The 13,286-nt window shown below is 35.2% G+C and overlaps 1 protein-coding gene across 1 annotated transcript; it reads left to right on the forward strand.

Annotated features, from left to right (window-relative positions):
- Window positions 1-10,568: 10,568 nt before the first annotated feature.
- Window positions 10,569-12,026, forward strand: LOC129899858 (uncharacterized). The gene is made up of 3 exons (XM_055974866.1): window positions 10,569-10,893; window positions 10,944-11,017; window positions 11,445-12,026. The coding sequence occupies exons 1-3, from the start codon at window positions 10,569-10,571 to the stop codon at window positions 12,024-12,026; spliced, it is 981 nt and encodes a 326-aa protein (XP_055830841.1).
- The last annotated feature ends 1,260 nt before the right edge of the window (window positions 12,027-13,286 follow it).

Raw genomic sequence — 13,286 nt, forward strand, 5'->3', positions numbered from 1 at the left:
TGTTTTTGTTTGAAATGGTCCAAAATTATGATTGGTAGTAATGAGAAATTGATGGTTGATGAGAAGATCAAGGTTCTCTCACAAGGTGGAGATGGAGTATATCATTACCAAGGTTGGTTGTGTGTCCCAATATTGATGGCCTAAGAGAAATGATATTGAATAAAGTTTATAGCTCTCGATGGATGAGTTAGGGAAGATTGGGGGAAGAGTGGGTGTTTTATATTGTGATAATTATGGTATTCTTGGTCCATTTAAGGTTATAGACATGGAGGAAGAGCTAGATAAGACCTTGTGCGTGCAATAGATAGGTAAGAGTATATTGGTGTGACCTTTGGTAGGAGTGAATACAAATAAGGATATATAGATGCTAAGGTAGACACAAAAATTATAAAGTGATGTTGACTTCAAGGGAACCATAAAGTGGTTAGAATGGTAGGCTAGAATGTGTGGTTGTAGATATGTGAGTGATTATAGTAGGCTATTGATGACTTTTTGTTAAGGGTTTTGAGTGAGTGTATTAGAATGGTTATAGAACTAGGCTTAAATGTAGTGTTGATGGCATAGGGGTGAATGTACGATGTATTGGGTATTCCTTTATTAGGTCTCGAGGTTTGTTGAATATGGTAGTAAGGTATAGTACTCTTGGGATAGAATTTCCTATAGATGTAGAGAGACCTAAGGTGTATTGGTGGAATGACATGAAGAAGGACATAGCGGAGTTCATGGCTAAGTGTCCTAATTGCCAATAAGTGAAAGTTGAGCATCAAAGGCCGGGAGGTCTAGCTCAAGAAATTGAAATCCCTACTTGGAAGTAGGAAGATATGAACATGGACTTTGTCACGGGTTTGCCTCGTACTAGAAGACAATATGATTCTATTTGGGTTATTATGGATCGAATGACTAAATCAACACTTTCCTACCGGTCAAGACATCTTATGGTGCCGAAGACTGTGCTAAGTTGCACATGTGTGAACTTGTGAAACTTTATGGTATTCCTTTGTTGATTGTATCAGATAGAGGTACCCAATTCACTTCACCTATTTTGAATTCATTTCAAAAAAGTCTTGGTACTAGAGTCAAGATAAGTACCGCTTTCTATCCTTAAACCGATGGACAAGCAAAAAGAATGATTCAAACTTTGGAGGATATGTTAAAAACATGTGTGATTGATCTTAAAGGAAGTTGGGATGAGCATTTGCCATTGATTGAGTTTGCCTACAATAGTAGTTATCACTCTAGCATACAAATGGCTCCTTTTGAAGCCTTGTATTAGAGAAGATGTAGGTCTCCAGTGGGGTGGTTTGAAGTAGGTGAGATGGTATTGATTGGTCCAAATTTGGTAGTTGATGTAATGGAGAAAGTAAGGCTCATAAGAGAAAGATTGAAGACGTCCCAAAGTCATCAAAAGTCCTATTCGGACACTAGGAAGAGAGAGCTAGAATTCAATGTGGATGATTGGGTATATTTGAAGGTGTCACCTATGAAGGGTGTGATGCAATTTGGTAAGAAAGGAAAGTTGAGTCCTATATATGTAGGACCCTATAGAATATTGAAATGTATTCACAAAGTGGCATATGAGTTAGACTTGCCATTAGAGTTGGCTATGATTCATCCGGTATTTCATGTGTCAATGTTGAGGAAATTTGTGGGTGATCCAAGCTCTATTATGCCATTAGAAATGGTGAACGTTAAAGAGAATTATATTTATGAGGAAGTCCCAGTAGAAATTCTAGATCGACAAGTAAAGAGGTTAAGAAATAAAGACGTTCCGTCCATCAAAGTGATATGAAGGAATCAACAAGTAGAGAGTGCGACATGGGAAGCAAAATAGGACATGATGAAGCTTTATCCGTATCTTTTTCCTTCCACTCAAGCCTAAATGTACTAAGTTATTCATGATTAAATTGATTAAACTCCCACGTTTCAATTCCATATGCATGCATGATTCATGAAAAAGATTTTTTTATCAAAGACTATGTCTTATATTAAGTATGAAGTTTACATGTTCTATGCATTTTTCAAAGTGTCCTCATGTTCATGTTGGGTTGCTAGTCCTTTTTTATTTCCTTCCTATATTAGTTGAATCTCATTCGAGGATGAATGTTCCCAAGGGGCGATATTTTAACACTCCTCAAAATTCTCACAAGTGTCTTAAGAATACCTTGGGAATAGGCCTCTCACGTAATGAATTATCCTTAATCCTTTTTACAAATCTAAGTGTAGATTATCAATTAGGGGGTCAAAACTTAAGGTAAAATGGTCTCGGTGAATTTTTAGGACCCATATAATGAAAGATAGATTTTTAAAGAAACTGCCCAAAACAGTGAGGTGTGCGGCATCCCGGCGTCGCGGACTTGCTCACATTCACTGTTGTTTTTCCCCGATTTAAAATCTGGCCAAAATTTCATTCGCTCTAAATTGGCCTATCAGTGAACACCTCCGCGTCGCAGACCTGGGCGATGTTTTTTTCCGAATTCAGTTTTTAAGTAATGGCACTTTAGAATTTTCCCTAAATGTTAGTTAATGAACCTGGATATTTTTAGAACTTAATTCTACTCTATAAACTATCCTTAACCTCAAATTTTGTTCAATCTTCTATAATTCACCTATTCAAATATTTCTCACTCTACAAAAGACTCTCTAGGACTCCATTGAACACTTCAAAGAAATTCACTCAAGCTCTCCATCAAAACTCTCAAATTCTTCCAAATTTGTGGATCTTCTCACTTAAGGTATGTGTATATTGATTCATGGATTCTTTCATCAATAAAGCCCAATCAATTTCTCAATTTCTATTAAATTAAAGTATGGTATTTTATGAGTTTTACGATCTCTATTCTAATTGCATTAATTATGATTCAAATTATGATTATCAGTGTATTTAGATATAAATTGATGGTTATTGCATTGAATTGAAGAGTTTTTCCATGAATTTTCCCATATTAATCTTTAGGGTTCATGTTATGAATTAAGTGTATCTTCAAATATACTTCCAAATGATATTATCTTTATGAATTATGTATGGGCTGATAGAAAGTATATGATCATGCATGTTTTCAGGTCAATTTCAAGATTTTTAAGTCAATTAATCATGCATTCATGTCTTACCCTAATTTCAAGTATAAGCTATGATCATGAATTTTCAAGTTATATTCTATGAGAGTTTTATTTAGTGATTTCAAAGGTATTATCATGAATCTCATTCAAATTGATTATGCATTTGAGTTTTACTCTAAATTCAGGTATGAATTGTGATCAAGAATCACAAGTACGTTCAAGGTATGAATTTCATGCAAGTTATGAAGTAAGGTAACTTAGGGCCCTATGTGGTGACCTAAGGTCTAACGATATGAATTATGAAAATATGATTGTAATGATGAAAGGACAATTCTCACATTACAAGTATGTTATGAAAATGAGCTACTCTATGATTTTAAACCTATGATCATGACTATGATATATGTCATTATGATTTTTATGCTATGTACGTATGTATTCCGTGGGATTTGACTTAACACCTAGTGGACTTGAGGTGGAGGCACTACTAAAAGCCCTAGTAGCAACCTCATGTCTCTTAAAGTACGTGTCACTGTAGGTTGCCTTCATGTCCTAGCTATTGGATCTACATATAGCGTATGTATGACCCTTCTAGCGGGGTAGAGTCTACCTTGGCAAATAGATTCCCCTTTTTTTCTTCATTGTATGGGGAGAAAATGGGATTCCATATTATAGCTCACGTGGTCTTATTTTTGGTTATGGTTCCTATCCCACATATGTACGATATGATATGTAATTTCATGATCTCAATTACGATTTTCAAATACTTTGGTCATTATGATTTTCTCATGAGTTATCATGTGTTTTACTTGACCATTACATCCCATGATTTACATTGCATGTCATACCTTCATACTTAGTACATTCCAATGTACTAATGCATACTTTGTGCCTACGTTATCTCATAATATAGGGGTTGAGGTTGAAAATCATATTCATCAATGTGGCTAGTTAAGCTTTCCTATCCGGTGGTGTTTGTGGTGAGTCCTCATTTATCGGAGACTAGTGATTGAGTTGGTTATTATTTTCAAAGACTTTTGTTATGTTTTATATTTAGAGTGATCTAGGGACATGTCTTAGCCCCCATCTATGTTCATGGTAGAGGAATCTAGTTGGACAAATATTTTGAGTCTATGTTTTCATGTGACATTCTTCGTTTACTATTCATGGTTTAGACTCTCTTATGATGTTTATTCTTTTATTTTACCTTATGTATGTTTATGATATGAACAAGAGGCTTGGTTGGAGCCCTTTGGGGTTTCGAACACCATGTTACGACTAGGACCTAGGTTAGGTTGTGACACATTGAATCTAGAATATAGGAGATTTCAAACATTATAGCCAAATGACTACCTAGGACAAGCCCTAGATCACCCAAACCATGAACTTAAAAGAGTCAAAAAATAAGAAAAGACGTAGCGATTATGCCTTCAAAACACAAGGACTCACAAAAGCAAGCTAAGTTCCAATACAAGATCTGATACTAGCCACGTGGAGGAACTGGAGTGTTATGACTTATATTATGTAACAATATATGAAAAAGTATTCATTAGTACATGAAATGTACTAAGTATATAAGAAATACGCATAACATGAGGAGAGGACATAATAGGTATGAAAATGTAAACATGACCAAAATATCTTGAAAACGTAAAGTAAATCATGAAAATGTGTAATAAGGTCAATGCATCAAAAAATATCGTATAAGAGCTTATAAGAAAACATAGTCATTTAATGAGATATGGAGCGTAACCAACAATAAAACTATGTAAGCTCTAACATCAAGTCTGGTGTAACTCCTACACCAAAAAAGGAGAGGTTACTTTCTATGGTAAACTCCGTATCATAACATCATGAGTTATATGTGGTTCCACTAGCTAGGTTATTTAAGATAATTTACGGGGCCATTGCAGTTTGGGACTAGGGTTTGTTACTAGAGACTCCCTTACCAAGCCTCCACCACAAAGTTCTCTCGATGCTAAGTCAAATCCCAACGGATTAGATAAAATCATTAACATTTGGAAAGGCAATACATGCACCAATCCACATTCATAAAATATCATAAGACTTGCTCCTTAAATCATGATTTCATTTTATCGTTCATATAGATGCTTAGATTTCTAAGCATATAAATTATTATTTCATTCATATTGTGAGAAAATCTTTAATAATTCATCCATTCATACTTAGAAATATACTTGAAATGTAATTCATATACTTCATAAATCATTCGTAAAACCTTCATAAATTTCATGATCATAAATCATAGTTCATACTTGGAAATCTTAGACATAAATCATGGGTCCATATGAAATCAATTGAAATTTATATAGTAAAGTAAATTCATGCATAATTAAGTAAAATAACATCAATTGAATCAATATAGAAAAGACCCATGGAGAATATGCATGAAGCCCTCATTGAATTAAGTGAACTTGAATTGGAGAATTGAGTTTCTTTCAGGACCCAATCAATTAAAGGGATCCATTGGTAAATTCCCACACACCTAGATATCTAAGGCCTAAAAGAGATGGAGTCTGAAGAACTTGGACTTGCAAACCGTAGCTTGACTTCCTTGAATATTGAGAGAGAATTGGAGAAGAAGAGTTGAGGAATTTTTGAGAGAATGGGAGAATAAGACAAAATAAGGTTTACTTTAAGGGTAAAAATAGTTATGGGGGTAGTTATAGGTCCAAAACGATGAAGTTTAGAGGTTAAATAAGTGGGGAAAGTCCAAAATAGATTTACTTAAAAACTGTCATAGGAAACTATGACTAGGACCTTTTGGTCGTAGGTCCTTGTACGAGCCATCAACCCCACCAGTAGAAATCCATTTTCAAAAACCATCCAACTTCTACGACCCTTGTCCTATGGGTCGTAGAATATTTTACGAGTAATTGCACATTGACTCTACGGTTCAAGCCTGCGGCTCGTAGACTAGTTTACGGGTGGTAGACACACCTCTTCAAATGTTTATATACTTAGTCAATTTTCCAACATTCAGGGCCTTCCTAGGACCCCTTCCTATGGATCGTAGAACCTTATACGGACTGTAGGTCAACTCGTCCTACCAACTTTCAGAAATCCCAAAATCGTAAGCCTTTGAATACCTTCTATGGGTCCTCCTTATAGATTGTAAGATTTCCTACGATTTGTAGGACACTCTCGTTAAATGAGTTGACATTTGATTAATTTTTTAATGCCCTAGATCTTTTCTCACTTTAGTTGTGATGCTGATGTCTTCCCAGATAGGCCAATTTTAAGCGAATAAGATTTTAGCCAGATTTTGATTTTGGAGAAAAATTGCACTGTGTGGGAGCCGGTGGGCGACGTGGACTTGCCTCACACCTTACTGCTTTGTGCAATTTCTTGAAAAATTAATCTTTCGATATGCAAGTCCTAAAAATCCACCGAGCCCCTTTTCCTGTAGCTTTTGACCCCCTAATCGATATTCCAGACTTGAATTTACCAAAAAAGATAAGGATAATGAATTACGCAAGCGACCTACTCCCAAGGCATTTTTAAGGAACTTGTGAATATTTTGAGGAATGTTACTGCTAGGCTTTCGTCCCTAGGCTACAACCTACAACTACACAGATTGCTTCATATTATTTGTTGATCTTTGAGATTGTTATTTTGGTGGTCATAATCATTTTTGAGCTATACGATTATGGACAAGTAGTATAAGACATGGGAATAATTATTTAAGGCAGTAAAAATAACATAAAGAGCAAATGTAATGCAAATATTTGCTTAGGAATTTAAATGACACTATTGACTTCAATTGACTAAAAGAAGAACTCGTGAAGCTTGCTTTGGGAAGTACCTTTTTCATACTAGTGCTTGGAAGAGTAAAATTGTAAATCTAACAACAAACACATATCAACGTACTTTGACACACAAGGGAGTGGAAAAAAGATCATTAGCTACATAAGAGATTGTATGCTTCCACTATGTATCCTTTACTTGGAAGATCGCTTAGGAAGTTCACTTGTTGGCAGTGACACAATTAATAGATTTCATGCGAAATAATAAGGAATCGAATAGTCTTACATAACTTGCTAGGCAATTCAAATAGTATGACTTAAGCTCCTTTCCTTCAGATTATTAATCCACAATGAACTAAGTTGTAAAACTAGTATTAGTAACTAATCAACTAAATTGATCATCTTGATCTCACCAAAACAGTAAGAGGGAAGTAACAACGCAATTAATCTAGCCATGGTTTTCTTCCCTTCCCCTTTTCCTTTAATCATGTCTATATACTATACCACCTCCTTATAAAGTCCTCCCCAAAACTACATGTGCTGTGGAACCCATGCAAATTAATATGTAATTGTGTGGTAGGCAGTAAGTCCATGTAACACCATATTAAGTGGTGTATCACCACATGCTGCAATGATATGTCCTTTAATGTCTCCGCAATTTCTCAACACATCCACCCACACCATTATCATAATATACATAAAATAGACCCTCAATATCATAACATGGAAGTAAATATGAACTCATAGCCTTTTGTTATTGCCTCATGAGTTCCAATTGATATTACATGCAAAGTGCTCAAATGAGCTAGCAATTGTACCTAAAGGGGACTCTTGTAGTGACCCTCTAGGAGAATGCTACAACTTAAAAAACATATATAAAACTTCTGACATTTAAAAAAGAACTTCCCATAAGGCATATTTATATAATCTAGGAGTGAAATTTAGCCCATTTAAAAATAGTAAAAGGTGTAAGTTTTTAGCCAGTTTAAAATTCTTTTATCTCAATTAAATTAAATAAAAGTTCCAATTTAGGACAGGGCGACTTTTCAAAATAATTTAAGAAACTAACTTACGAGACATCAATGTATTATTTCTTATCACTACAATTCATCTCAGATAACAAAATTCGTGAGGAAAATGGGTGGATTTGAGTTGAAGGCACGGTTGATCCCTTTGATGCTGAACGAATAATACATGGATGTCTCATAAGTTATTTCTTAAATTATTTTGAAAAGTCTCCCCATCCTAAATTGGAACTTTTATTTGATTTAATTAAGATCAAAGAATTTTAAACTGGCTAAAAACTTACACCTGTAACTACTTTAAAATGGGCCAAATTTCACTACTAGATTATATAAATATGCCTTACGGGAAGTTCTTTTTTAAATGTCATGAGTTTTATATATATTTTTTTAAGTAGTAGCATCCTCCCTGGAGGGTCACTACAAGTGTTGGTATCTAAGCCTAGGTTTGTGGTTCTAGGAATTTTATTGTGATTTGCTTACACACTTATTTTTTTTGGAACGTTTGGGCTATATTATTTGATAACTATAGGGTAAATAGTATATTTAATTCATATAAGTTGCACATGCATCATATCCATGTCCCTAATGCAATGTGATCTTCACTTTTTAAGGAGTTAAGTTATGGCCTCTCCTTCGTAGACCTATGCAAGCTGCTCGTGAAGATATGAGTGACTCTTATTCCCAACCTCATACACTAGAAGGGGTTGGAAAATAGTCCTCGAGTTAATATATTCCCCAAACTTGTGGGTATGGTATGGGAAATCAACAAGGAGTAAGAGCTGGTCCACATTCTCATATGAGCCCTAGTACTTAAGTTATGAATCCTTCTTTTCAACAGATGGCTGAATTCTTTCACCGTATGGCTGAAACGATCCATGATCTCAATGGGTTAAACTTTGAAAAATGAGGAAAAGGAGTAGAGCTGAGTTTGAAGGCACAGTTGATCCCACGGATGTTGAACAATGGCTTAAGCACATGAGAGGGTGTTTGAGCAATTGGAGTGTTCAGATGTTGCCAAATTCAAATATGCCATCTCGTTATTGTAGAAACACGCTTATGACTAGTGGGTAAGTGTGCCAAATGCCAAAAAAAACCTCCAGTTCTTACTTGGGATGATTTTGTTAAAGAATTTCGTATGAGGTATGTCCCGTCTGCTTATTGTGATACTAAGAAAAAAAGAGTTTTTGAATTTAAGGCAATAAGGCATATCTATCGCCGAGTATCAACAAAAGTTTATTAGAATCTCTCGTTATGCTGGAGGCATTATTAACAAGGAAAAAGATAAATGCAAGAGGTATGAAGATGGACTGAACGATTCCATCAGAAAGAATGTGGCAGTCCTGCAACATGAGAGCTTTTATAAATTAGTTTCTGCTACTTTTATTTGGGAAAGACTTGATAAGGAAGAAGCCAATAGACATGAGAATAGATTTCGGAAGCCTAGGTCATATTTTGGAGGTCCATCCAAAAAAGGAAAGGTTTGATGATTCTAAGATTGGTAGTGTCAACAAGTCAGACCAACAAAAGCAAAGCAAACTAGATTTTTCTACAGCTAGTATTCTGAGTTATAGCCAAGGCAAGACTCGCACTCCCACTTGTACAGAACATGGAAAGAATCATTATGGTGCTTGTAGAAGAGCTTCTGGTGCATGTTTTAATTGTGGCAGCTTTGATCATAAAGTGAAAAACTGTCCTAATCCTAAAAATGTTCCTTCCTTGCACATTGAGGGCTCAGTTCAGAAGTCTTCTAATAATCCTCTTGAAACCAATAGAGGATTAAAAACAACCAAGCAGTGGGGGCAAGTGGAGCAAATCAAGCTAGCGGGTCCAAAGCTATTGTACGAGCTTATCTATGAGGAAGAGAGATGATCAAGAGGGACAGGACGTGGTTTTTGGTAAATTTCACTTATATGGCTTATCTTTGTTTACACTATTTGATCCTGGCTCTACACATTCCTATATTTGTTCATCACTTGTTCTTCCTGAAAATGTGAAATCTGTGAGACTTAACTTTGACATTCTAGTCGAAAGTCCTTTGGGTTACCAAGTTGTTTGTAATCGAATATTTCAAGCTTGTCCTTTCATGATTCAAAACCTGATCTTTCCTGCTGATTTAATTGAAATGTGTTTCCACGATTTTGATATTATTATCGGTATGGATTGGATTTATAAATATCATACAGAAGTGGACTATAAGTCCAAGCATGTGACTTTTAAAGACCCTACATTTTCACACATTATTGTATAAGGTGAAAGATTATTGTCATCTAATATTATTTCTGCGGCCTTAGCAAGAAAGATGATTCGTCAAGGTTATAATACATATCTTGCTCACATAATTGATATAAGTGTGGAGAGTCCTAGTCTTAAAGATATACCTACTGTGTGTGACTTTTCTGAAGTGTTTCCAGAAAATCTTCCTAGGTTGCCACCAGAAAGAGAAGTTGAATTTCCGATCGAGCTCATTCCTGAATCTACTCCCATTTCTATCACTCCTTATAGAATAGCACCAACAGAATTAAGGGAATTGAAAACTCAATTGCAAGAACTTCTTGAGAAAGGTTTTATTCGTCCAAGTGTTTCTCCTTGGGGAGCCCCTATGCTATTTGTGAAGAAGAAAGATGGAACTCTTAGACTTTGTATTGACTATAGACAATTGAACAAAATAACAATCAAGAACAGATATCCATTACCAAGGATTGATGATTTGTTTGACCAGATGAAGGGTGCCAATTTATTGTCAAAGATTGATTTAAGGTTTAGGTATCACCAAATGCGTGTTAGAAAGGAAGATATTCCTAAAACTGCTTTTAGAACTCGATACGGTCATTATGAATTCTTAGTGATACCATTCGGATTGACTAATGCTCCTGCAATATTCACGGATCTAATGAATCAAGTATTTAGGCCTTATATTGATCAATTTGTGGTGGTCTTTATAGATGATATTTTAATATATTCCAATAGTAAAGAAGAGCATGATAAACATCTTCGGATTGTTCTGCAAACTTTGAAGGACAAAGAATTTTATGCTAAACTTCAAAGTGTGAATTTTGGCTTAATAAAGTGACTTTTTTGGGACATGTTATGTCAGCCAAAGGTGTAAAGGTGGATTCTAGTAAAATTGAAGCAATTGTTGAATGGAAAACTCCCAAAAGTCTTATTGAGGTAAGAAGTTTCTTGGATTTAGCAGGATACTATATAAGGTTTGTGAAAGGCTTCTCCATTATTGCCTCTCTTTTGACGATACTTTTGAAGAAGGAAGTGAAGTTTACTTGGGATAACAGGTGACAAGAGAGCTTTGAAATGCTCAATTCCTTATTGACATAAGCTCTTATACTTACGCTACCAATGAAGGGGAAATAGTACATGATATATAGTGACGTTTCTCATCATTGTTTGGGATGTGTTTTGATGCAAGAAAGGAAAGTTATTTCTTATGAATCTCAAAAATTAAAACCACATGAATTGAATTATCCTACTCATGATCTAGAACTTGTTGTTATAGTGTTCGCCTTAAAGATATGGAGGAATTATTTGTATGGAGAAAAGTGTCATATATTCACTGATCACAAGAGCTTAAAATACTTGACAGCGCAGATATCTTGAACTCATCAAAGATTATGACTGCATTATTGACTATCACCCAAGTAAATCTAATGTGGTTGCAGACGCCTTAAGTCGCAAATCCTTTGCAAGCTTGCATCTGAATTCTTTGCCTTTGCTTCTAGAGTTAAGAGATATGAATGTCCATTTTACACTTGATTTGTATGGATCGGTGATTGCTAATTTGAAAGTCAAGCCAATATTGCATGAACAGGTGAAAGAAGCACAAAAGTTAGATGAGAAACTCATAAAATTGACCAAAGAAGTTCAAAAGGGGGAAAAGAAAGATTTTACATTAAAGGAGGATGATGTCTTGTTATACCAAAATAGGTTATATATTCCTAATAATGACAAATTAAGGAGAGAAATCTTGAATGAAGCACATACTTCACCATATGCAATGCATCCTGGAAATACAAAGATATACCAGACCATCAAAGAACACTATTGGTGGAATGGTATGAAGAAAGAAATTACAGAGTTCATTTCAATATGTTTGGTTTGTCAACAAATAAAGGGAGAACATCAGGTTCCAGTTGGGTTGCTACAACCCTTGTCAATAACGAAATAGAAATGGGAGAAAATAACTATGGACTTTATTTCAGGAATTCCTCGCACTCAAAGAAATCATGATGCAATATGGGTGATAGTGGATAGACTAACAAAGAGTGCTCACTTCTTGGCAGTCAGAATAGATTACCCACTTCAGCGTTTAGCAGAATTGTACATTAATGAGATTGTAAGACTGCATGAGATCCCTATTTCCATTATATCTGACCGAGACTCAAGATTTACATCTAGATTTTGGGGTAGCTTAAAGGAAGCCTTGGGTACTAAGTTGAAGTTTAGCACTTTATTTCATCCCCAAACAAACTGATAGTCGGAAAGAGTGATACAAATTTTAGAGGATATGCTTCGAGCTTGCGTTATTGAGTATAAGGGTAGTTGGGAAAAACACTTGAATTTGATAGAATTTACTTACAATAATAGCTACCAAGCATTTATTGGGATGTCTCCCTATGAAGCCTTATATGGAAGGAAACGTCGAACCCCTTTTTATTGGAGTGAAGTTAGTGAAAGAAACCTTGTTGGTCCTGAAATTGTGCAACAAACAGAAGACAAGGTAAAAGTGATTAGTGATCGTCTAAAAATTACTTATGATAGATAAAAGTCGTATGCTGACTTGAAAAGGTGTGATATTGAGCATCAAGTTGGCGATAAAGTATTCTTAAAGGTTTCTCCATGGAAAAAAGATTATGAGATTTAGCCAAAAAGGAAAACTTAGTCCTCGATTTATCGGACCTTATGAGATACTAGAAAGAGTGGGACCAGTTGCAATAAATTAGCTTTGCCGCCTGAGTTGGACAAGATCTACAATGTCTTCCACATTTCGATGTTCAGAAGATATCGGTTTGATCCATCTCATGTTCTTCCAGTCGAATCTATTGAGGTTAATCCAGATTTGACGTATAACGAAGAACCCATCCTAATTCAATCTCGTGAAATGAAGCAACTTATAAACAAGAGAATTCCCTTAGAAAAGGTACTTTGGAGGAACCATTCTGGAAGAGAAGCCACATGGGAGCGAGAAGAAGACATGAAGACCCAATATTCATACTTGTTCCGAGTCTAAAACAAGGTAAATTTTGAGGCAAAATTTCTTAAGGGGGAGAGAGTTGTAATGCCCTTAATTATTTAAGATAATTTACATATTAAAGTGGATATTTCTTGATGATATGATCAACTACTACTTACTCAAATTTTGTAACGTGAGAAAAAAACTTTATTTCATTAAATCGTGACAGTATTATGACGGATTGTCTTATGGTAG

The sequence above is a fragment of the Solanum dulcamara genome, chromosome 8 (assembly GCF_947179165.1).
Source record: "Solanum dulcamara chromosome 8, daSolDulc1.2, whole genome shotgun sequence".
Taxonomy (NCBI): domain Eukaryota; kingdom Viridiplantae; phylum Streptophyta; class Magnoliopsida; order Solanales; family Solanaceae; genus Solanum; species Solanum dulcamara.

Bases quoted from the DNA above. Each gene is read 5' to 3' on its own strand.
- LOC129899858 (XM_055974866.1), top strand. From the start codon at position 10,569: ATGAAGGGTGCCAATTTATTGTCAAAGATTGATTTAAGGTTTAGGTAT. The intron at 10,894-10,943 runs GTGTGAATTTTG...ATGTTATGTCAG, and splicing joins ATTTTATGCTAAACTTCAAA to CCAAAGGTGTAAAGGTGGAT. The intron at 11,018-11,444 runs GTAAGAAGTTTC...AATACTTGACAG, and splicing joins CTCCCAAAAGTCTTATTGAG to CGCAGATATCTTGAACTCAT.